Source organism: Salvelinus fontinalis, chromosome 26 (assembly GCF_029448725.1).
Source record: "Salvelinus fontinalis isolate EN_2023a chromosome 26, ASM2944872v1, whole genome shotgun sequence".
In the NCBI taxonomy this organism is placed as follows: domain Eukaryota; kingdom Metazoa; phylum Chordata; class Actinopteri; order Salmoniformes; family Salmonidae; genus Salvelinus; species Salvelinus fontinalis.
The window spans coordinates 19,228,566-19,254,428 of NC_074690.1; the positions used below are offsets into that span (position 1 = coordinate 19,228,566).

Here is a 25,863-nt window from a genome sequence, read left to right on the forward strand (position 1 = left end):
GTGTTAAAAACGTGATGCGTTACATTTTCTGTGGTCTCATGATGAAGTTTATTGAAGTGCGTTTTGCATCATTGAGGTACATTCACTACTTCATGTAATAAAATAATTCATAGAAAAACAAAGTCAAGAAAAATAGAATATCTCTTACAGTCACAGTGAATGTACTTATTCTGTCCTATTGCAGGAATATATGATGGCTTGGTTTAGAAGGTGCTGAATAACTGAAGACATTTATTTCAGGCATGCAGATGATTCGCCATGCTTTTAAGACATCAAATCTGATGAATGGATTGACAAAATCTTTAATGGAAACTGCCATCCAGATCTTACAGGAATGCTTTATGATTATCAGAACCACAAGTCATGCAGTCTTATATATGTATTTAATGACGGTACTTGGGCTTCATTCAAGGGGTTAAACTGTTACAATTTGTACATAGTATCCACTTATACAGTCAGTATATAGAACAGATATAGCCTATATTTACTGTCATTTGGATTGTGGAGAATTATCCCAGAACCTGTTGCATTCTGACCTTACATTTCATAATTTAGCTTGTTCAGGATGACCTACAGGAAGTGCATTTACCACGGTGACATTTTAACAAGGATAACAATTTTATCATACTCTCCATCTAACATGGTGACATTTTAACAAGGATAAAAATGTATCTACTCTGCTTCCCTTTCTTAAATGTTCCATGTTGCCATGACGATGGACTAACACTTGGAGCCAGAGTTGTCAGTATTGCTAGATAGTCTCGTTTCTCCCTTCTCGCTCTCAGACGAGGGTAGCTCCTCGCCTGTCGGAGTTGAGTTCAAGTCCTGCCTAGTGGGCCAGGTGTTAGGAGCAGCCTGGGGGCCAGAATCACCTGCTTTGGACGGCTGAGCTCCGTTTGCACAGACCACTGCACCCTCTGACCTGCTGAAGCTGAACAGCTTCCCTGGGCTGAAGGTCCTGCTGGGGGATTGAGACCTCTCCTGGTTCACGGAAGCAGTCGTCACCACGGCCCCCGGCGCTGGTGTTACTGACAACGGCTCCTTCTTCAACTCCGGAGACTTCCGGAACTTAAAGCTGAGGAAACCGGGTAGTTTTGCTTCTGCCCCGGTTGGGGACTGAGGGGATCGGGCCGTGCCCGTAGAGAACTTCCCCTGCTGGGGGAATATCTGCTTGAGCTTCATCACGTTGTTGTTTCCCAGCAGAGAGCTGGGTCTCTTGGGCTTGTCCCCAGGCTTGCCCTGGGTCTTGTCGTGGTGGTGCTGGTGGTCAGCCTTGTGGTACTCGCTCTCCTGCCGGGCCTCGGCCTGGAGCTCAGCCTGACGCTGCAGCTCCTCCTCCTCACGCCGCCTCCTCAGCTGCTGCTGGAAGTGCTGCTGGGCCTGATGCTCATGCTTCTGCATAGGAACAAGGTAATATACAATATGTGGCATAAAGAGAGCAGACACTTTCTTTGTGTCATGACTGTGTAAAGTTAAACACCATATGCTGACATCATCTTTCATGATGTATGAAATCTGTTAAGTAATTAAATTATAATGACAGCGTTATGTAGGCCAACGTTACTGGAGAGTTCAAGTGAAGTGTCAGAGGCATATCCTTTTGATGCATTCAGTACAAAAGGATGCCCTGATGGACTCAAACATACTACAGTGTCTGTATGAAGCATAATGCAGGCATACATGATTCAAATATTTTTTTTAAATGCTAAGAAAAGACACATAAAGGACACAAACTTGGAGGATGATAGTGATAGACACGGACAGTATATAACAGCTTCCTCTGTGGATTTAGTCAAGTGTTTCAACCTATGCAACTGTACCTTGAAAGCCTCCCTTCGACGGTACTCCAGTTTGGCCATCTGGTCTGCGACCCATCCAGGGATATCAGGGATGGCCACATGGATGACGTATTTGAGGAGGATGGCAAAATGCTGTCAGTCCCAAAACAACAAAGGACAGACTGAGCAAACAGTGACATAAAAACACAGAAAAGTGTAAATCATCTAGAGTGTGAAAGAGTGTGATGATGGAGTGGAAAGAGTGTGATGATGCCATGCTGTGTGTGTGATGTGTAGAGGGAGCTGCTTGATCTTTTCAAGCCGGCTAGCTCAGTTGGTATAGCCTTAGACTCTTAATCACAGGGTTGTGGGTACGAGCCCCATGTTGGGCTCATGCCTTTCAGCAGCTCTTGTTCTTCTCAATTACCTCTCAAGTCTTTTTCAATTTGAAAAGACAGCACAATATGCATCTACATTATTGTACAACGCTAAAATTGATTTTCAAAACGAAATGCCATATTTGAGTGAAGGCTGTTGACTTGTGCTTAGACAGCCCCCCCCCGCATTGTTTTATAGTCCGTAATCTGTAGGATTTATGTACAGCCTCCTCGGTTTTGAGAAAGGTGCTAAAACACAATGTCCACTGCATTGTTTTACCTCCAGTACCACGATGGAGATGATGACCATCTCTGGGCTCAGCCAGGGGAAGAGACGCTGCAGCTGACCACACTGGCCAATGAGGTAACAGTTCACCATGATGGCTATCAAGCCCATGGCCTCCATTGCAGTCTGCACACAGAAAGAGAAGAGATTAAAATATCTCAGAGGGAAATTATCTTTATGAAAGAAATAGCTGTTGTCTTGCTTTTTTGAAGAATTGCATGATTTTAAAATGGTTCTCTAAGTTTAAGCTTAATTGCAGGTGAGGTAAATATGTATTTGAATATATGTCCTGGGACATACTGTACCAGGATAAACTCCTAATTGGAGAATAGGAGTGCTGATCTATGATGATTTTTGCCTTTTAGATCATAATGAATAAGATTACAGGCACTAGGGGGAGCTGATCCTAGATCAGCACTCCTACTCAAAGAGGTCTTTTGAATAGGAGCCCAGATGTGAGCGACCACTAACCTGCCACTGTCCGATGCTCTCCACCCTCTGGCCAAAGGGCCTCTGCAGGCCCGTGCAGAGCTTCAAGGCGTCACTCCGGATCTCAATAATGTTGTTGATGAGTGCGCACATGGCAGCCAATGGGAAGGCAGAGGAGAAGAGCACGACGTAGCCAAACTGGATGAACATCTCCTGGTAGTCCTGCAGGGTGTCCTGTTGGGTCAGAGGTCAAAAATCTAAGTCATATAACTGCAGGGGCTGTCATTGAATAGCATTTGTGTTTAAATCACTTTTTACTTCAAATCTGAATGCACTGTACGCAGGGTTTGTATGCACCAAATACTAACTCAAGTCCACTCAAATGCAACTAAACGTGTACAATATAAACCTAATGCACTGTGTTGCACTGATACACAGCCAGCAGATCCAGTTCATAACAACAGATCTGACAACTAAGCCATACCTCATATGTTTGCATGCAGCTCTCCATCTCTGCTTGGGTGAGGATGACAGACTTGGGCTCCTCAGGCGGGTCAATCCAGGACTTTGTGGATTCTTTCTCTGGGATTGGATTTTTCCTTCTCTGACATACTACCGTGTCATAGCCACTTGGTGCGGAGACACTAGTCTCCTTGGTCTCAGATAACTCATAGTCACTGTCATCGTCGCCCATCTCAAAGATGCTGGAAGGATCCATGCCCTCCTCCACCATCGTGGGACTGTCCTCCGGGAAGCTGTCCTCGGGCTGGGTCGCCATGGCAACATCCCTGGCAACGTCCACCTTTTCATTGAAACTAATCTTCCGCTGCCTCAGTGTGTCATTTATGTCCCACTCTTCCTCTGTGAACCTGTAGCCAGCCTTTAGATCTCCTCTCTTGTTCTGTTCTGTCAGTCCATTCACAGGATGTGTGGCAAGGCCTTTGGGGCCTAGCAGGGATTGGATAGTCCATGAAGCCTGGGCCTTTCCTAGAGCCAGGCGGCTGTACTTGATCACTATGGCCTGGAGAACCTCCCACACAACCTTGGGGGTAAATACTCCTAGTTTGTGGTGCTCATACAGATAAGGCTGGAGCACCTCCTTGATGTTCTGGAGAAACTGGCGGAAGATCAGGAGAGTGGCTAGCATCTGTGAAGAGACCGTTTGAGTGATTCTGTTATTGCTGTTCTTTAGCGAGAATCATTTTGTTCAATCATGTTTTCCATTATTCAAACCTAATTGACAGATTTTACCTCCTTTAGTCGCTCCATGTCCTTGAGGTAGAATCCGATGTAGAAAAGGCTAAGGTAAGAATTTATAAACTCAAACTGCAAAATGAAGAGAAGGAGTCTGAATGAGACATTTCTAAACATTTATATAACAGTGTTAGTCAATAATACACCCTTTGGATAATAGAGAACAGTAGGAATAAAATAAACATGAAAAGTCTAACTTACAAAAAACATTTTAATGATGAGATTATTCTCATAGGCACTCTGAAGTCTGTAGTTCTCTGTAACAAAGTGATAAGAATCATTAAAATACATCGCTCCATTTGATACTGATTACTGAACAAACCTGTATGATCACTTTGTACTAAACCTGAAGAGATCAGAGCCAGGATTCGTAAAGCGTTTGCCTTGTAGATAACATGGACAGGGAGGGACCTGATCCCAGATCAGTACTCCTACTCTGAGTCCTCACTGCTAGTCTGGAAAACCTGACCCTAGGCAAGACATAGGGTCTGGTTTCAATGATGGAATCTTTTGGCATAGAGGAACTATGTCACTGCCTACGTCGTTCAGGGGAAAATATTCCGGAGACTCTCCCATCAAACCACGAGGCAGACATGCCAGAATATGGCGATTCAAAACCAAAGTTTGCAGGCAAAACCATTGCAGTTGTTTTAGTGAAGTTGATGTAAACTAGCCATTTGTGAAATGCACTCTAAAAATAACCTCTGATCTCAATCTTGCTAGCTACTATTTAGTATTTTATTCAAGCCAATAAAGTAGTGATGTAGGCAGTGATGTAGTTCATGTCATAAAGAGTTCATCATTGAAACCAGATCCTAGTCGCTGTTGCCTAGGTCGGGTTTTTGAGACTCCCTCATTGCGCCGATCATTCCTCACCTGTTGCTCATATTAGTGAATCTCAGCTGAACGGCTTACCCATATCATTGAGCCAATGGGCGATCTTCTTATACACCTCACCACATACAGTCACAACGATGGCCAGCAAAATTTTAGGAATGAATCTTGTGATACTGGGTAACTCCTTCATTTCCATCACAATCTCCTATAACAAGAAGAGATCAAGCAAAAAAAATAGATATATTTAATTACAGCAAGACAGGTTAATTAACCCTTGATCCATTATCTTTGATCTTAAAAGCGCTTATCCCTGAAAAGTGAATTAGGATCCTAGTGATTTAAACGGCAGTATACACTCACCATAACTGACACTAAGGGATCCTATAGGGCGATTGTAATTTAAAGGACATATTCCCACATTAGTTGAGACTGCATTTACGGTAAAAGTTGCATACAGTGCATTCATAAAGTATTCAGACCCCTTAACTTTTTCCACATTTTGAAACTAGTCTCCTAGTCCCTGGCGCTGAAAAACATACCCACAGCATGATGCTGCCACCACCATACTTCACCGTAGGGATGGGGACAGGTTTCCTCCAGATGTGACGCTTGGTATTCAGGCCAAAGAGTTCAATCTTGGTTTCATCAGACCAGAGAATCTTGTTTCTCATGGTCTGAGAGTCCTTTAGGTGCCTTTTGGCAAACTCCAAGTGGGCTGTCATGTGCCTTTTACTGAGGAGTGGCTTCCGGCTGGCCACTCTACCATAAAGGTCTGATTGGTGGAGTGCTGCAGAGATGGTTGTCCTTCTGGAAGGTTCTCCCATCTCCACAGAGGAGATGGGAGAGTTCTGTTAGAGTGACCATCGGGGTCTTGATCACCTCCCTGACCAAGCCCCATCTCCCCCAATTGCTCAGTTTGTCCGGGCGGCCAGCTCTAGGAAGAGTCTTGGTAGTTCTAAACTTTTTTCCATTTAAGAATGATAAGAGACAAATGTTTGGGTACCCTTCACCAGATCTGTGCCTCGACACAATAGTGTCTCGGAGCTCTACAAACAATTCCTTCAACCTCATTTCTTGGTTTTTGCTCTGACATGCACTGTCAACTTTGGGACCTTATATAGATAGGTTTACTGCTGCTCTTTAATTATTTGTTACTTTATTTCTTATTTTTTTAGGTATTTTTCTTAAAACTGCATTGTTGGTTAAGGGCTTGTAAGTAAGCATTTCACTGTAAGGTCTACACCTGTTGTATTCGGCGCATGTGACAAATAAAATTAGATTTGATTTGTGTGCCTTTCTAAATCATGTCCAATCAATTGAATTTAACACAGGTGGACTCCAATAAAGTTGTAGAAACATCTCAAGGATGATCAAAAGAAACAGGATGCACCTGAGCTCAATTTTGAGTCTCATAGCAAAGGGTCTGAATACTTATGTAAATAGTGTATTTCTGTTTTTTATTTTGAATACATTTTCAAACATTGAGGGGAAAAAATGATTTTATCCATTTTAGAATGAGGCTGTAACGTAACAAAATGTGGAAAAAGTAAAGGGGTCTTGAATGCACTGTACAGTATGGCTCAATCGGAAATTACATGTACAATTTTTCTGCGCTATACTGTACTGCTGTACCGCTATACTGTACTGCTGTACTGTACTGCTGAACTGCTGTACCGCTGAACTGTACTGCTGTACTGCTGTACCGCTATACTGTACTGCTGTACTGCTATACTGTACTGCTGTACTGCTATACTGTACTGCTATACTGTACTGCTATACTGTACTGCTGTACCGCTATACTGTACTGCTGAACTGCTGTACCGCTATACTGTACTGCTGAACCGCTATACTGTACTGCTATACTGTACTGCTGAACTGCTGTACCGCTATACTGTACTGCTATACTGTACTGCTGAACTGCTGTACCGCTATACTGTACTGCTATACTGTACTGCTGAACTGCTGTACCGCTATACTGTACTGCTGTACTGTACTGCTGAACCGCTATACTGTACTGCTGAACTGCTGTACCGCTATACTGTACTGCTATACTGTACTGCTGAACTGCTGTACTGCTATACTGTACTGCTGAACTGTACTGCTGAACTGCTATACTGTACTGCTACACTGTACTGCTGAACTGCTATACTGTACTGCTGAACTGCTGTACCGCTATACTGTACTGCTGAACTGCTGTACTGCTATACTGTACTGCTATACTGTACTGCTATACTGTACTGCTGAACTGTACTGCTGAACTGTACTGCTATACTGTACTGCTATACTGTACTGCTGAACTGTACTGCTGAACTGTACTGCTATACTGTACTGCTATACTGTACTGCTATACTGTACTGCTGAACTGTACTGCTGAACTGTACTGCTGAACTGTACTGCTATACTGTACTGCTATACTGTACTGCTATACTGTACTGCTATACTGTACTGCTATACTGTACTGCTGAACTGTACTGCTGAACTGTACTGCTATACTGTACTGCTATACTGTACTGCTATACTGTACTGCTATACTGTACTGCTGAACTGTACTGCTATACTGTACTGCTATACTGTACTGCTATACTGTACTGCTGAACTGTACTGCTATACTGTACTGCTATACTGTACTGCTATACTGTACTGCTGAACTGTACTGCTGAACTGTACTGCTATACTGTACTGCTATACTGTACTGCTATACTGTACTGCTATACTGTACTGCTGAACTGTACTGCTATACTGTACTGCTATACTGTACTGCTATACTGTACTGCTGAACTGTACTGCTATACTGTACTGCTATACTGTACTGCTATACTGTACTGCTGAACTGTACTGCTATACTGTACTGCTATACTGTACTGCTATACTGTACTGCTATAATGTACTGCTATACTGTACTGCTGAACTGTACTGCTGAACTGTACTGCTATACTGTACTGCTATACTGTACTGCTATACTGTACTGCTATACTGTACTGCTACACTGTACTGCTATACTGTACTGCTGAACTGCTGTACTGCTATACTGTACTGCTGAACTGCTGTACTGCTATACTGTACTGCTATACTGTACTGCTGAACTGTACTGCTACACTGTACTGCTGAACTGCTATACTGTACTGCTACACTGTACTGCTGAACTGCTATACTGTACTGCTGAACTGCTATACTGTACTGCTACACTGTACTGCTATATTGTACTGCTACACTGTACTGCTATACTGTACTGCTACACTGTACTGCTGAACTGCTATACTGTACTGCTGAACTGCTGTACTGCTATACTGTACTGCTGAACTGCTGTACTGCTATACTGTACTGCTATACTGTACTGCTATACTGTACTGCTGAACTGTACTGCTACACTGTACTGCTGAACTGCTATACTGTACTGCTACACTGTACTGCTGAACTGCTATACTGTACTGCTGAACTGCTATACTGTACTGCTACACTGTACTGCTATATTGTACTGCTACACTGTACTGCTATACTGTACTGCTACACTGTACTGCTGAACTGCTATACTGTACTGCTGAACTGCTATACTGTACTGCTATACTGTACTGCTATACTGTACTGCTGAACTGTACTGCTACACTGTACTGCTGAACTGCTATACTGTACTGCTACACTGTACTGCTGAACTGCTATACTGTACTGCTGAACTGCTATGCTGTACTGCTGTACTGCTATACTGTACTGCTACACTGTACTGCTATATTGTACTGCTACACTGTACTGCTATATTGTACTGCTACACTGTACTGCTACACTGTACTGCTGAACTTCCGCGATATGGATTAAATCGAGCCCTAACGATACTTTGTGTTTTTTGGCGAAGGAGCTCCTTTGAAACGTGTCAACAATAAATACTATTAAAGAGAATTAAGCTGCAGTCCTCAACCTTCTTTCAATACTTCAATAGTGGACCATGTTTGATTCCGATGGCTAAGGGCTTGCTTCAATCTGCAGCACGGTTAAAATTTAAAGGTCATTTCCTACTGTGCCAACTTATGCAGGGTTTACCAATACCTTTAAATGTCAATATAGCTATTTTCTGTTGATTTATATTTCTTACCTGCATCTCCAGACATATGAGCATGGCCAGGAAGACAAAGCAGAGACAGAGGAGACAGATGGGGAGGCTGACCATCCACCTGAAAATCGTCCTCTTCCAGGGTGGGTAGTAAAACTCCTCACAGTCTGTTATGGGGCTACATCGCTTTACACCCTGAAAAACACACACACAGTCAGACACACACCAACTAAAATGCTAGCGCCCAAAGTGGGGCTCGAACCCACGACCCAGAGTTTCACACGCTACCAAATGAGTTAGCCGGGCCTGAAGAGGACAGAGACAACTACTCCTTTAGAAACCCCAGGAGGCATGAACCCTGCCTCTAACCCTTGGAATTCACACAACACTCTCCAAACCTATATCTCATATTACTTATCCCTGTAGACCCCTAAACTCTGGCCCTGTAGACCCCTAAACTCTGGCCCTGTAGACCCCTAAACTCTGGCCCTGTAGACCCCTAAACTCTGGCCCTGTAGACCTCTAATCTCTGGCCCTGTAGACCCCTAAACTCTGGCCCTGTAGACCCATAAACCCTGGCCCTGTAGACCCCTAAACTCTGGCCCTGTAGACCCCTAAACTCTGGCCCTGTAGACCCGTAAACTCTGGCTCTGTAGACCTGTAAACTCTGGCTCTGTAGACCCCTAAACTCTGGCCCTGTAGACCCATAAACTCTGGCCCTGTAGACCCCTAAACTCTGGCCCTGTAGACCCGTAAACTCTGGCCCTGTAGACCCCTAAACTTTGGCCCTGTAGACCCCTAAACTCTGGCCCTGTAGACCCCTAAACTCTGGCCCTGTAGACCCGTAAACTCTGGCTCTGTAGACCCCTAAACTTTGGCCCTGTAGACCCCTAAACTCTGGCCCTGTAGACCCCTAAACTTTGGCCCTGTAGACCCCTAAACTCTGGCCCTGTAGACCCGTAAACTCTGGCTCTGTAGACCTGTAAACTTTGGCTCTGTAGACCCATACACTCTGGCCCTGTAGACCCCTAAAATTTGGCTCTGTAGACCCATAAACTCTGGCCCTGTAGACCCGTAAACTCTGGCCCCGGGACAGCTGTATGAGGTTGCTGAAGGAATTTGTACTTTGGCATTGTCCTGAAGGAACCAAACAGCACTGGTAGTAATCTAAGATCGGGATTCAATCCATGATGCGTTGTACAGCGCTGTCGACAATGTGTCTTTTAAAGGCAATGTTCTCAACGTTTGCAGACATTCATGGTAAACAGGGCAGATTTCAGCTCAATCGGAAAGTATCTTTAAAGGTCAAGCGCTCTACAACGTGCCCAGATTGAATCTCGGCCTAACTCTGAATGAATAGGATGCAATAACAGGACGCTCACCCGAAACTGGGGTCTAGGATCTTCAAGGGACTCGGCAGGAGTGTCCAGTGTCCCCCACCTGTATGCTAGCTCGGCTTCTCTCCGCTTCCACCTCTCCAGGAAGAGTGTCGCCCACACCACGTTGAAGAGGGCAAACACCACACAGCAGATGTCCTGGCTGGTCTGTTGGGGAGTGGAGAAGTGGGTGAGCCACATGAGATACATACAGATTAGGGGAATATTTCTACTAAATATCAACAAAAAATAACACTGGACATGTATCACAGAGCACAGAGATGGTAAGTGCTATGGTGGGTGAAATACAGTTTTGTAGTCTAGGCCAACACATGCATATTTTTTCACATGAATTTTTATGTGGTGATTAGGAGAGAAAACACATAGAAATAGATTCCAACAAGTGAGTCAATTGTATTGTAAAACTGTGAATTCCTATTGTGTATGGTAGCTACATGTAGCCTAGTTCTAGATCTGTTTGTGCTATCTTGCAAACACCTACACTATGTCATTGTCAGATTATGGACTAGGCTAAACTACATTGTGTATGATACAGTCTTAGAAAAAAAGGTGCTACTTAGAACCTAAAAGGGTTAAAGAACAAAATTTGGTTTCAGGGATATCCCTTTTTGCTCTAGGTAGAACCCTTTTGGGTTCCATGTAGAACCATTTCCACAGAGGGCTCTACATGGAACCCAAAAGGGTTATACCTGGAACCAAAAAGGCTTGTACCTGGATCCAAAAAGGTTTTCCTATGGGGACAGCTGAAGAACCCTTTTGGAACCCTTTTTATCTAAGATTGCACTATTGACAGGTACACTACCGGTCAAACGTTTTAGAACACCTACTCATTCAAGGGTTTTTCTTTATATTTTACTATTTTCTACATTGTAGAATAATAGTGAAGACATCAAAACTATAAAATAACACATATGGATTCATGTAGTAACCAAAAAAGTATTTAACAAATCAAAATATATTTTATATTTGAGATTCTTCAAATAGCCACCCTTTGCCTTGATGACAGCTTTGCACACTCTTGGCATTCTCTCAACCAGCTTCACCTGGAATGTTTTTCCAAAAGCCTTGAAGGAGCTCCCACATATTCTGAGCACTTGTTGGCTGCTTTTCCTTCACTCTGTGATCCGACTCATCCAAAACCATCTCAATTTAATTAAGGTCAGGGGATTGTGGAGGCCAGGTCATCTGATGCAGCACTCCATCATTCTCTTTCTTGGTAAAATAGCCCTTACACAGCCTGGAGGTGTGTTGGGTCGTTGTCCTGTTGAAAAACAAATGATAGTCCCACTAAGCCCAAACCAGATGGGATGGCATATCGCTGCAGAATGCTGTGGTAGCCATGCTGGTTAAGTGTGCCTTGAATTGTAAATAACTCAAAGACAGTGTCACCAGCAAAGCACCCCCACAACATCACACCTCCTCCTCCATGCTTTCTGGTGGGAAATACACATGCGGAGATCATCCGTTCACAAAGACACGGCGGTTGGAACCAAAAATCGCAAATTTGGACTCCAGACCAAAGGACAAATTTCCACCAGTCTAATGTCCATTGCTCTGGTTTCTTGTCCCAAGCAAGTCTCTTCTTATTATTGGTGTCCTTTAATAGTGGTTTCTTTGCAGTAATTCGACCACGAAGGCCTGATTCACAGTCTCCTCTGAATAGTTGATGTTGAGATGTGCCTGTTACTTGAACTCTGTGAAGCATTTATTTGGGCTGCAATTTCTGAGGCTGGTAACTCTAATGAACTTATCCTCTGCAGCAGAGGTAACTCTGGGTTTTCCTTTCCTGTGGCGGTCCTCATGAGAGCCAGTTTCATCATAGTGCTTGATGTTTTTTTCGACTGCACTTGAAGAAAATGTAAAAGTTCTTGAAATGTTCTGTATTGACTGGCCTTCATGTCTTAAAGTAATGATGGACTGTCATTTCTTTTTGCTTATTTGAGCTGTTCTTACCATAATATGGTAAGAAGCAAATAAGGCTATCTTCTGTTTTCCCCCCTACCTTGTCACAACACAACTGACTGGCTCAAATGCATTAAGAGGTAAAGAAATTCCACAAATTAACTTTTAAGAAGACACACCTGTTAATTGAAATGCATTCCAGGTGACTACCTCATGAAGCTGGTTGAGAGTGTGCAAAGCTGTCATCAAGGCAAAGGGTGGCTATTTGAAGAATCTCAAATATAAAATATATTTTGATTTGTTTAACACTTTTTTGATTACTACAGTACATGATTCCCAATGTGTTATTTCATAGTTTTGATTTCTTCACTATTATTCTACAATGTAGGAAATAGACAAATAAAGAAAAACCCTTGAATGAGTAGGTGTTCTAAAACTTTTGACCTGTAGTGTATATTGACCAGTGTGAGATCTCCATTAGGTAATGTGATGCTGCATCACCTACCTGGTCAGCCTCAGCCAGGATCCACAGCAGGAAGCCGATGACTGCAGGGTACAGCATGGAGTTGGTGTAGAAACCCAGCCAGGCAAAGTACATGCCAATCTTCACCCCAAAGTAATCACAGACGTCATCTGACACACAGACATGACACCAACAACATGACAGACAAAGACAGACACAATGGGTTATTGGCTTCAGTTAGTAAATTATATTTTTAAGAAATGTGTATCTTTCCATTGATATTGTATTTGTAGTGCAAATGATATTCTCTTAGTCTATGATAGAATGATCAATTCATTGTAACAATTAAGCATGCTATATTGTCTCAACAGGTGCTGCTCACCCAAAGGCTGTCTTTCACAGACAGCTTGGACCCATGACGTCATCAGCTGACTGAGGATCCGTTGCTCGTGTAGAGGAAACACTTGATAGATTACTCCTCTGGCCATCAGCTCTGGAACTGAGATGAACACATAGTTATCAGTCAATAACAAAGCTATCTCAGATTTTATTGTGATGCTGTAGAGTCAGGCATTGATTAAATAAAATAAAAAACTGTTTACTGATTGGTTGTCCCTCCAGGAAGTGGAAGTTGTGAAGGACTTCTCCTTGTTTGGCACGCAGGTTGTCCAGCCAGTACTTGATGATGCTCTGACGCTCCTGAAGAAAAGATAAGATCGAACAACCACAGAGTTTCAGGGAACAAGGTAAACATCAGCAACAGGACATATATCAGAGCTGTTTAAATACGTCTGGAGATCATAGCCATAACTGATACCAACCTGGGAGGTGAAAAAGCACAGCTCGCTCTCTATGTTCTCGTATATATTATCCTCTGCACAGGAAAACCTATGTGTTCCACCTCCATACTGTGGTTTGACCACTTTGCGCATCCCTGTCAGCTCTGCACCACGCAGCAAGCTGAGGAGAGGAAGAGAAGAGGGGAGTAGGACACAAGCTTTATTTGACAGTCCTGTTTCAGACGCTATTTACCTGGTCCCATATCTGACTGTTCTGTCTTGTCAACTCCTCCTATGGTCATTGTCAAACCAACCATTGCAACAGAGCACAAACAGATCTGGAACCAGGCCACTATGTATGAATGTGATGTTTACGAATGATATGGTAACAATATTTGGTTATGACCATATAATTAACATTTAACCAATACATTTCAGACATAAATGTCATGTAAGAAGTGGAGTGTCTTACTTCTCAAATGTGGTTGTAATAAAGAATGCGTAGCCCTGTGTGTGTTGATGCTGTCGGATCTGGATTGTAACTTGTGGGATTCCCAGTCGGATGTGGTTCAGCAGCCATAGCAAGGTGTGGTCGTCTATGGTGTCTACAAAGGAGTAAATTGTCAGTTTCTATGTCAGAATTTGTATTTCATTTATTTAAATCTATATACAGCCACAGCCCAATTTCCATGAATTAATACTGAAACCTCTGTCGCAGTCATTCAATGCTCGACATTTTTTTAACACTTCACATTCTAGTCATTCATCAGACTGATCACAGACTCTTGGAACATTCAAATAAGGAGGCGGCAACAACAACATTCTTCAATGCTTGACAGAGGTAGCAACGGTAACCATGGGAGGGTGGACCCATGAAAAGGTCAATACAATCAAATGAGGTAACCGCCCTAGTGTTTATGGGGTATTCATTTCATCCCATCCTGCAAGAATTAGTGCAATGATTCATATCCAACCCAATTTGATTTGGGATCCATGTGTGTAAACCCACACAACATGTGTGCAGAATCATAGAGTGCCTAACTCTGAAACAAACATACAGGTAATGGATATTATTCAATAGTCCCTGCAGACTGTTCTGTGTCACATCAACGAGTGATTGGCTCATTGCCCACATTGGCCAATAAGACTCCCCCTCATGATTGAGGGGACTGAACCGTGGAAGGTGAAGGTGGTGATTTAGCGTACCTGAGAATGTCATTAGGATATCACAGTCTTCCGTGGGCACCATTTTCAGCCAGGATTTATGGGACATGATGTACTGTCTGGCCTGCGAGAGGCGTTTCCCAAACAAATTATCTAAAGGGGAAGAGGTAGAGGGGACGAGAGAGAGAGAGAGAGAGAGAGAGAGAGAGAGAGAGAGACAGATGGATGGTAAAAATAGTCCACATCAGTCAGTACAGTGTAATGGGACATCATTTCCAGTCCTAACTTGTAGACTTGTTTACGTGTTGCTGTGCGGTTTGTTGCTAACCTTACTTTGCTACCTGCCAACTTTACGATTTTTACTTTTTAATTAACGTTTCATATTTACATTTTTTCCCTCGCTCAACTTTTTTCATTCAACTTTTTCACCCGGAAGCTTTATCGTCAGGACCTCCACCAGCCGAAGCTAAGTAGTAACATTAACCTTCCAATTGCAATCGCTGTACTCATAATATAACAGAGAACGGTCATCTTATGGCGAGGATAGCTGTGCTGCAAGCCCAGATTCAGACGCAATCGTTAGGAAAGGGTCATTTAAGTGTAGGAAAGGATGAAACAGCGTCTGTGCCACCAGTAAGTACAGATAGTAGTATAAATCCCCTCGCACGGTCCCCGCAGCTGGACAACTTTCTCATGGCTTCTGGAATGAAATGCTGTAGGAATGCTCAACCGGTGTCGCTCATTCAGCCGACAGAAACTTTCAACCGGTTCTCCCCGTTAAGCAACGGGTCGGACTCAGAGGCCGAGCCTTATCTGGTCTCTACTCCTCCCGTTACGGGGTCTGAGACGCCAAAGCCTCCCACCATTAGCTCTGACAAATTGAAAACCATGGTCATTTGTGACTCAATTACCCGCAGTATTAGACTTAAGACGAATCATCCAGCGATCATACACTGTTTACCAAGGGGCAGGGCTACCAACATTAAGGCTAATCTGAAGATGGTGCTGGCTAAAACTGGTGAGTGTAGAGAGCATAGGGATATTGTTATCCACATCGGTGTTCGCCATAGTAATCTCACTAGAATAAAGACCTCCTCCATTCCTGTCATTATTGAAAGATATTGTGATATCTCAAAATAGGGCTACTTAATGTTAGATCCCTCACTTCCAAGGCAGTTATAGTCAATGAACTAATCACTGATCATAATCTTGATGTGATTGGCCTGACTGAAACATGGCTTAAGCCTGATGAATTTACTGTGTTAAATGAGGCCTCACCTCCGGGTTACACTAGTGACCATATCCCCCTATCGGACCTTGTAGTCATGGCAGATATTATTCAACTTTTTGGTGAATGTAATATTCACATGGAAAAGTCCACAGAAAAACTCAAAGGCTTTCGGAGCCATCATCGACTCAGTGGGTTTTGTCCAACATGTCTCCGGACCTACTCACTGCCACAGCCATACTCTGGACCTAGTTTTGTCCCATGGAATAAATGTTGTGGATCTTAATGTTTTTCCTCATAATCCTGGACTATCGGACCACCATTCTATTACGTTTGTAATCGCAACAAATAATCTGCTCAGACCCCAACCAAGGACCATCAAAAGCCGTGCTATAAATTCTTGGACAACCCAAAGATTCCTAGATGCCCTTCCAGACTCCCTCCACCTACCCAAGGACGTCAGAGTACAAAAATCAGTTAGCCACCTAACTGAGGAACTCAATTTAACCTTGCATTATACCCTAGATGCAGTTGCACCCCTAAAAACAAAAAACATTTGTCATAAGAAACTAGCTCCCTGGTATACAGAAAATACCTGAGCTCTGAAGCAAGCTTCCAGACAATTGGAACGGAAATGGCGCTACACCAAACTGGAAGTCTTCCGACTAGCTTGGAAAGACAGTACTGTGCAGTATCGAAAAGCCCTCACTGCTGCTCGATCATCATATTTTTCCAACTTAATTGAGGAAAATAAGAACAATCCAAAATGTATTTTTGATACTGTCGCAAAGCTAACTAAAAAGCAGCATTCCCCAAGAGAGGATGGCTTTCACTTCAGTAGTGATAAATTCACAAACTTCTTTGACAAAAAGATCACGATCATTAGAAAGCAAATTACGGATTCCTCTTTAAATCTGCGTATTCCTCCAAAGCTCAGTTGTCCTGAGTCTGCACAACACTGCCAGGACCTAGGATCAAGAGAGACACTCAAGTTTTTTAATACTATATCTCTTGACACATTGATGAAAATAGTCATGGCCTCTAAACCGTCAAGCTGCATACTGGACCCTATTCCAACTAAACTACTGAAAGAGCTGCTTCCTGTGCTTGGCCCTCCTATGTTGAACATAATAAACGGCTCTCTATCCCCCGGATGTGTACCAAACACACAAAGTGGCAGTAATAAAGCCTCTCTTGAAAAAGCCAAATCTTGAACAAGAAAATATAAAAAACTATTGGCCTATATCGAATCTCCCATTCCTCTCAAAAATGTTTGAAAAAGCTATTGCACAGCAACTCACTGCCTTTCTGAAGACAAACAATGTATACGAAACGCTTCAGTTTGGTTTTAGACCCCATCATAGCACTGAGACTGCACTTGTGAAGGTGGTAAATGACCTTTTAATGGCGTCAGACCGAGGCTCTGCATCTGTCCTCGTGCTACTAGACCTTAGTGCTGCCTTTGACACCATCGATCACCACATTCTTTTGGAGAGACTGGAAACCCAAATTGGTCTATACGGACCAGTTCTGGCCTGGTTTAGATCTTACCTGTCGGAAAGATATCAGTTTGTCTCTGTGAATGGTTTGTCCTCTGACAAATCAACTGTGCATTTCGGTGTTCCTCAAGGTTCCGTTTTAGGACCACTATTGTTTTCACTATATATTTTACCTCTTGGGGATGTTATTCGAAAACATAATGTTAATTTTCACTGCTATGCAGATGACACACAGCTGTACATTTCAATGAAACATGGTGAAGCCCCAAAATTGCCCTCGCTAGAAGCCTGTGTTTCAGACATAAAGAAGTGGATGGCTGAAAACTTTCTACTTTTAAACTCGGACAAAACAGAGATGCTTGTTCTAGGTCCCAAGAAACAAAGAGATCTTCTGTTAAATCTGACAATTCATCTTGATGGTTGTAAAGTCGTCTCAAATAAAACTGTGAAGGACCTCGGCGTTACTCTTGACCCTGATCTCTCTTTTGACGAACATATCAAGACTGTTTCAAGGACAGCTTTTTTCCATCTACGTAACATTGCAAAAATCAGAAATTTTCTGTCCAAAAATGATGCAGAAAAATTAATCCATGCATTTGTTACTTCTAGGTTAGACTACTGCAATGCTCTACTTTCCGGCTACCCGGATAAAGCACTAAATAAACTTCAGTTAGTGCTAAATACGGCTGCTAGAATCCTGACTAGAACCAAGAAATTTGATCATATTACTCCAGTGCTAGCTTCCCTACACTGGCTTCCTGTTAAGGCAAGGGCTGATTTCAAGGTTTTACTGTTAACCTATAAAGCGTTACATGGGCTTGCTCCTACCTATCTTTCCGAGTTGGTCCTGCCGTACATACCAATACGTACGCTACGGTCACAAGACGCAGGCCTCCTAATTGTCCCTAGAATTTCTAAGCAAACAGCGGGAGGCAGGGCTTTCTCCTATAGATCTCCATTTTTATGGAACAGTCTGCCTACCCATGTGAGAGACGCAGACTCGGTCTCAACCTTTAAGTCTTTACTGAAGACTTATCTCTTCAGTAGGTCATATGATTGAGTGTAGTCTGGCCCAGGAGTGTGAAGGTGAACGGAAAGGCTCTGGAGCAACGAACCGCCCTTGCTGTCTCTGCCTGGCCGGTTCCCCTCTCTCCACTGGGATTCTCTGCCTCTAACACTGTTACAGGGGCTGAGTCACTGGCTTACTGGTGCTCTTTCATGCCGTCCCTGGGAGGGGTGCGTCACTTGAGTGGGTTGAGTTACTGACGTGATCTTCCTGTCTGGGTTGGCGCCCCCCCTTGGTTTGTGCTGTGGTGGAGATCTTTGTTGGCTATACTCGGCCTTGTCTCAGGATTATAAGTTGGTGGTTGAAGATATCCCTCCAGTGGTGCGGGGGCTGTGCTTTGGCAAAGTGGGTGGGGTTATATCCTTCCTATTTGGCCCTGTCCGGGGGTATCTTCGGATGGGGCCACAGTGTCTCCTGACCGCTCCTGTCTCAGCCTCCAGTATTTATGCTGCAGTAGTTTGTGTCGGGGGGCTAGGGTCAGTTGGTTATACCTGGAGTACTTCTCCTGTCTTATCCAGTGTCCTGTGTGAATTTAAGTATGCCTTCTCTAATTCTCTCGTTCTCTCTTTCTTTCTCTCTCTGAGAACCTGAGCCCTAGGACCATACGTCAGGACTACCGGGCATGACGACTCCCTGCTGCCCCCAGTCAGCCTGGCCATGCTGCTATTCCAGTTTCAACGGTTCTGCCTGCGGTTATGGAACCCCTACCTGTCCCAGACCTGCTGTTTTCAACTCTTAATGATCGGCTATGAAAAGCCAACAGATTTATTCCTGATTATTATTTGACCATGCTTGTCATTTATGAACATTTTGAAAATCTTGGCTCTCTCTAATTTTCTCCTTCTCTCTTTCTTTCTCTCGGAGGACCTGAGCCCTGGGACCATTCGTCGGGACTGCCAGGCGTGGTGGCTCCTTGCTGTCCCCAGTCCGCCTGGCCTTGCTGCTGTTCTGCCTGCGGTTATGGAACCACCTGTCCCAGACCTGTTGTTTTTCAACTCTTAATGATCGGCTATGAAAAGCCAACTGAATATTATTCATGATTATTATTTGACCATGCTTGTCACTTATGAACATTTTTGAACATCTTGGCATAGTTCTGTTATAATCTCCACCCGGCACAGCCAGAAGAGGACTGGCCACCCCTCATAGCCTGGTTCCTCTCTAGGTTTCTTCCTAGGTTTTGGCCTTTCTAGGGAGTTTTTCCTAGCCACCGTGCTTCTACACCTGCATTCTAGCTGTTTGGGGTTTTAGGCTGGGTCTCTGTACAGCACTTCGAGATATTAGCTGATGTACGAAGGGCTATATAAAATAAACTTGATTGATTGATTGATTGATATTTTACCTCTTGGTAATGTCATTCGGAAACATAATGTTAAATTTCACTGCTATGCGGACAACACACAGCTGTACATTTCGATGAAACATGGTGAAGCCCCAAATTTGCCCTCCCTGGAAGCCTGTGTTTCAGACATAAGGAAGTGGATGGCGGCAAATGTTCTACTTTTAAACTCGGACAAAACAGAGATGCTAGTTCCAGGTCCCAAGAAACAAAGAGATCTTCTGTTGAATCTGAATCTTGATGGTTGTACAGTCATCTCAAATAAAACTGTGAAGGACCTCGGCGTTACTCTGGACCCTGATCTCTCTTTTGACGAACATATCAAGACTGTTTCAAGGACAGCTTTTTTCCATCTACGTAACATTGCAAAAATCAGAAACTTTCTGTAAAACATTATGCAGAAAAATTCATCCATGCTTTTGTCACTTCTAGGTTACACTACTGCAATGCTCTACTTTCCGGCTACCTGGATAAAGAACTAAATAAACTTCAGTGCTAAACCCGGCTGCTAGAATCTAGACTAGAACCAAAAAATGTGATCATATTACCCAAGTGCTAGCCTCTCTCCACTGGCTTCCTGTTAAGGCTATTTCAAGGTTTTACTGCTAACCTACAAAGCATTACATGGGCTTGCTCCTACCTGTCTTTCAGATTTGGTCCTGCCGTACATACCTACACATACGCTATGGTCACAAGACGCAGGCCCTCTTACTGTCCCTAGAATTTCTTAGCAAACAGCTGGAGTTAGGGCTTTCTCCTATAGAGCTCAATTTTTATGTGATGGTCTGCCTATCCATGTGAGAGACGCAGACTCGGTCTCGACCTTTAAGTCTTTATTGAAGACTTATCTCTTCAGTAGGTCCTATGATTGAGTGTAGTCTGGCCCAGGTGAAAGGAAAGGCACTTTAGCAACGAATCGCCATTGCTGTCTCTGCCTGGCCGGTTCCCCTCTCTCCACTGGGATTCTCTGCCTCAAACCCCAGGGGCTGAGTCACTGGCTTACTGGTGCTCTTCCATGCCGTCCCTAGGAGGGGTGCGTCACTTGAGTCACTGACGTGATCTTCCTGTCCGGGTTGACGCCCCCCTTTGGGTTCGTGCTGCGGGGGAGATCTTCGTGGGCTATATTCGGCCTTGTCTCAGGATAGTAAGTTGGTGGTTGAAGATATCCCTCTAGTGGTGTGGGGGCTGTGCTTTGGCAAAGTGTGTGGGGTTATATCCTGCCTGTTTGGCCCTGTCTGGGGGTATCGTCGGACGAGGCCAGTGTCTCCCGACCCCTCCTGTCTCAGCCTCCAGTATTTATGCTGCAATAAATGTGTCGGGGGGCTAGGGTCAGTCTGTTATATCTGGAGTATTTCTCCTGTCTTATCCAGGGTCCTGTGTGAATTTAAGCATGCTCTTTCTCGCTTTTTCTTTCTTTCTCTTGGAGGACCTGAGTCCTTGGACCATGCCTCAGGACTACCTGGCCTGATGACTCCTTGCTGTCCCCAGTCCATCTGGTCGTGCTGCTGCTCCAGTTTCAACTGTTCTGCCATGACATCTGGTGAACATCTGACATGTTCACCAGATGTGCTACCTTGTCCCAGACCTGCTGTTTTCAACTCTCTAGAGACATCAAGAGCGGTAGAGATACTCTGAATGATCGGCTATGAAAAGCCAACTGACATTTACTCCTGAGGTGCTGACCTGTTGCACCCTCTACAACCACTGTGATTATTATTACTTGACCCTGCTGGTCATCTATGAACATTTGAACATCTTGGCCATGTTCTGCTATAATCTCCACCCGGCACAGCCAGAAGAGGACTGGCCACCCCTCATAGCCTGGTTTCTTCCTAGGTTCCGGCCTTTCTAGGGAGTTTTTCCTAGCCACCGTGCTTCTACACCTGCATTGCTTGTTGTTTGGGGTTTTAGGCTGGGTTTCTGTACAGCACTTTGTGACATCAGCTGATGTAAAAAGGGCTTTATATACACATTTGATTGATTGATTGATTGACATGGGTGACAGATGGAGAGAGAGGATTCTGCCAAAATGCCAAATCCTCATTGTCAGCTTCCCCACTCTTCTGCCCATCAACAAGGCCAAAGCAGTTTGTTACCTCATTCCGCTGTCTGAAAGTTAGAAATGGACACAGATCATCCCAAATCAGAAAGTATTAGACATGATCATTTTCTACATTGGCATGATTGAAAAAGAGTTTGGCTCCTCTTGTATAACACAGGGTCTGTGTATTTAAGTTGTTTGTACAACAGAACATTAGGCTCAGTATTTACTCTACTAAGCTGCAGTACTTGTATGGTAGCTTTGGAGCACTGCAATTGAAAACCAACCACTACAGGGAGGTACTAAACACAGGTACTAAAGTGTCCAACTTAATCCAGTCAAACCATGTGACACCAAATAATAACGAGAATGGTTGACTGGCAATCCCATAAATGTTCTGTTACTGACATGTCCTGTCCTGTCAGTAACAGAACAGTTATGGGATTGACAGTCAACGATTCTCGTTCTTATTCACTGCCATCTCTCTGTCTCTCTCTCTCTCTTTCACTTTCTCTGTCTCTCACTTTCTTTCTCTCTCTCACTGTCTCTCTCTTTCACATTTACACCCACACACACATCACTAGGCTGATTGAGGGGTTGGGTTAAATACAGAAGATACATTTCGGTGGACGCATTCGGTTGTGCAACTGACTAGGTATTCTCTCTCCCTCCCCTAACGTGTGAGCCGTGTCTAGATTGTGAAGTGAAATTAATCTTGTCACTCTAACCAGGTGCCACTGTAGGGCTTTAGTTATGAACAGCATCAACTACTCTATCATTCCCCATTCTTACACAACTAAATTGTATACTTTTATCTTCACTGCCAACACTGTTTATACCTATGACAGCGCTATACTAGGTACTGCTATAGTGCTGGGACTGCTAGGCCTACTAGTAGCAACATGTCAAAAGCCATCTATCAGCAGATATAGGAAATGGGGTCATGTTCCTTTGATTGTATCTACTGACTTTACTGTGGTGCTCTTTTCCTAACCAACACTTTTACTTTATGATCAACACAATTTTGCCCAATAAACATTACAGGTCAATTGTGTGTGTGTGTGTGTGTGTGTGTGTGTGTGTGTGTGTGTGTGTGTGTGTGTGTGTGTGTGTGTGTTTGTGTGTGTGTGTGTGTGTGTACTGAATGGAGGATAATAGTCAGACAGTAAAAATTATAGAAATGCAGTCCAAAGCCTACTGAATGTGGGTTATCCCCATGTCCCCTCATCCAATAGCATATCTGGGCCTGTATTCATTAGACATCTCAGAGTAGCAGAGACGATTTATAATCGAAAAGGCTAAACTGATCCTAGATCATCACTGTACTCTCAAACGCTTTATGAATACAGGCCCTGAATATTGAGTCATTATCCCCCATCACGGACAACTTTAGCATTTTTGCTAATTAGCAACTTTCAACTACTTGCTACTGTGTAACTACTTAGCATGTTAGCTAACCCTTCCCCTAACCCATTTAGATAACTATTTGCCTAACCCTAACCCTTCCCCTAACCTTTTAACCTAACTCCTAAACTTAACCCTAACCCCTAGCCTAGCTAATGTCAGCGAGCTAGCTAACGTTAGCCACTTAGCCACCTAGCTAGAATTCGTAACATAGCATAAGTTTAGAACATTTAGTAACATATTGTATGTTTTGCGAATTTGTAACATATTCTGGGTTTTGCTACTTCATTATATATACAATACAAATTGTAATTCTAAAGATATCATACGAAATGTGTTATGACATCCACAAATGGACTAAATTGAGTGTCTCGGGTTTTACATATAGAATAATACCAAATGCTCTGAGACCAGGTTGATCTCCATCTCCAAATTGATAATAAAGCCATGTCCTGTGCCATACAGTTTTTTGGCACTGCTGCTCTTCGATGACTTTCTTCAACCATTGCAAAACATACCAGTCAGTTAGCTCTCGCCTCTACCACGTTGTGACAGAATTTTCAAAAACAAAAGGAAGTGCGGTAAAATGATGGTTCTGATAACTGCCGACTTGCTGTGATATTGTGATACTGTGTACGGAGTATTTGCGTAAGTGTGGACGTGTAAGACAAGTGTGTGATTGCTTAATGTATGCACATTGCGCAATCCATTTTTTTCAGGACAAAGTTGTAATAAAATAGCCAATTTTGGCTACTCACATCCAACATTAAATATTTAGCTTTTAATCGTACAGTTTCCGTTTCAACCCCCTTGTTTGACTGCTAGATTACTGAAATAAATAATGTAATCCATTATGTATTACAATACATAGCCGACATCATAACAATATAATAGACTGAAATGCAGTCCCATTGCCTTGGACCCATAGGCTAGGCTACACCTGTGGGACCACAAAAGACAGCTGCCACATTCGGCCCTGCTCATCGGAATGCGCACAATGCTACCGAACGCGACGCACCAAAAACAAAAACAAACGTGGCATGTAGCCTAATATGAACGGTGTATGTGATTAACCTCAAGTACTGGGGTAAATGGCATTTTGCGTGAATGTTTGAGAATACTGCATCATAGTCTAGTACCACCACAAATAGCATTGATCATCTTCCTCCCTACAACCATCTAACTTGAATTCACGCACCTCACGACGACAAATACTCTATTCCTCAAGACACTCACCCAGGACACCGAACGACATTGAATATGACTGTTTTTGCTTAGTTATCTTGTCGTCTTCAGTGGGCACCATCCTCTCCCCTATCCTGTCGCCGTCCGCGGTGCTGTTTACAGACGCGGTGGGATCAGGTGCCCCAATCGTCACGATCATGGTGCATTAAAAGACAGCGCTTCAACTATGGAAGGTGATGTTGCATGAGCATTGTATGAACAGGGTTGGTGATACCCGCCTACCCTACCTGTTCGTGCTATGACCTGAACCTGGCAGAAAGTGTTTGGTTGTAACAGGTTCTCTCTCGAGCGTTCATATGGAGAAGGTCTGGCCCTGTATTCATAAATAGTCTCAGACTAGGAATGCTGATCTATGATAAGGTCCCCAATGTCCATGTAACTCATTCATTAATATGATTTAAAATACAGAATTGATCCTAGATTAGCACTCATACTCTGGAACACTATGAATACGGGCCCTGATTGTATTGTAGAGCCAAAATAACAAACCATTCAGAGTACTTTTATCTCAAAAGGACCCCTTACCTCTCATCAAAATGATGTGATCTGCAAGTCATTATTATATATGCTCACGAAGAGAGTCTTTGGATAGACCTATGAGAAACCCGTATTTGCAATAAATATAGTTTGTGTTTAAAAAGCCCCTCTGGAGGGCACCGATTTATAGGAGATAATTCTCAATGCCGTTATACTTTCAGATCCTGCAGTACAATGTCATGGCCGCTAGAGAGCAGTCGTGTTAAAGTGTGAGAAAGACAGACGCTTCTTGTCGGTATAAAGGGCAAGAGACAGGATATCCCGATGAGGTGCCAGCCTGCTTGCTACCTTCATGCCCTAACTAAACTCCTACAGGGAACACTGGATAAAGGATCTGGGCCCGTATTCATAAAGTGTCTCAGAGTCAGAGTGCTGAGGTCCCGCCTGTCCATATAATAATATGAATTATGATTTTAAAGGCAAAACTGATCCTAAATCAGCACCCGCCTACTCTGAGATGCTTTATGAATATGGGCCCAGGTAACAGTGCTGCTGCTGAGCTGAGTAAATGCTCTGTAATCCACTGTCTCTCCCTACTCTGGCAGAATACCATAGGCATTGGGGCTTTCTGGTTGATGGCTAATCAATGGGGTGGATAGAGTACAGTAAATCTAGTCTGGTGACATGCCAAAATCCAACTGGATTGCCGTTGAGGATAATTGATAATCTTGTTGGGCTTTTGTTGGGGAGAGGCTATTAGTCTATGTAAAGGAAAAAGCTTTTGTATTAAGTATTCATTGTAAATGTTGGTTTAGTCTTCATTTGAATAGGATTGTAACATTCATTTTGCAATGCA

The 25,863-nt window shown here is 43.4% G+C and overlaps 1 protein-coding gene across 1 annotated transcript; it reads right to left on the reverse strand.

Annotated features, from left to right (window-relative positions):
• Positions 1-24: 24 nt before the first annotated feature.
• LOC129823835 (anoctamin-8-like) lies at positions 25-24,827 on the reverse strand. The gene is made up of 17 exons (XM_055882864.1): positions 24,522-24,827; positions 14,751-14,861; positions 14,017-14,149; positions 13,587-13,725; positions 13,368-13,464; positions 13,148-13,264; positions 12,808-12,935; positions 10,386-10,547; positions 9,046-9,198; positions 5,040-5,166; positions 4,326-4,381; positions 4,122-4,196; positions 3,355-4,017; positions 2,913-3,104; positions 2,436-2,567; positions 1,821-1,931; positions 25-1,395 (listed from the first exon to the last, which is right to left on the reverse strand). The coding sequence occupies exons 1-17, from the start codon at positions 24,667-24,669 to the stop codon at positions 721-723; spliced, it is 3,219 nt and encodes a 1,072-aa protein (XP_055738839.1). The 5' UTR covers positions 24,670-24,827; the 3' UTR covers positions 25-720.
• Positions 24,828-25,863: the final 1,036 nt, after the last annotated feature.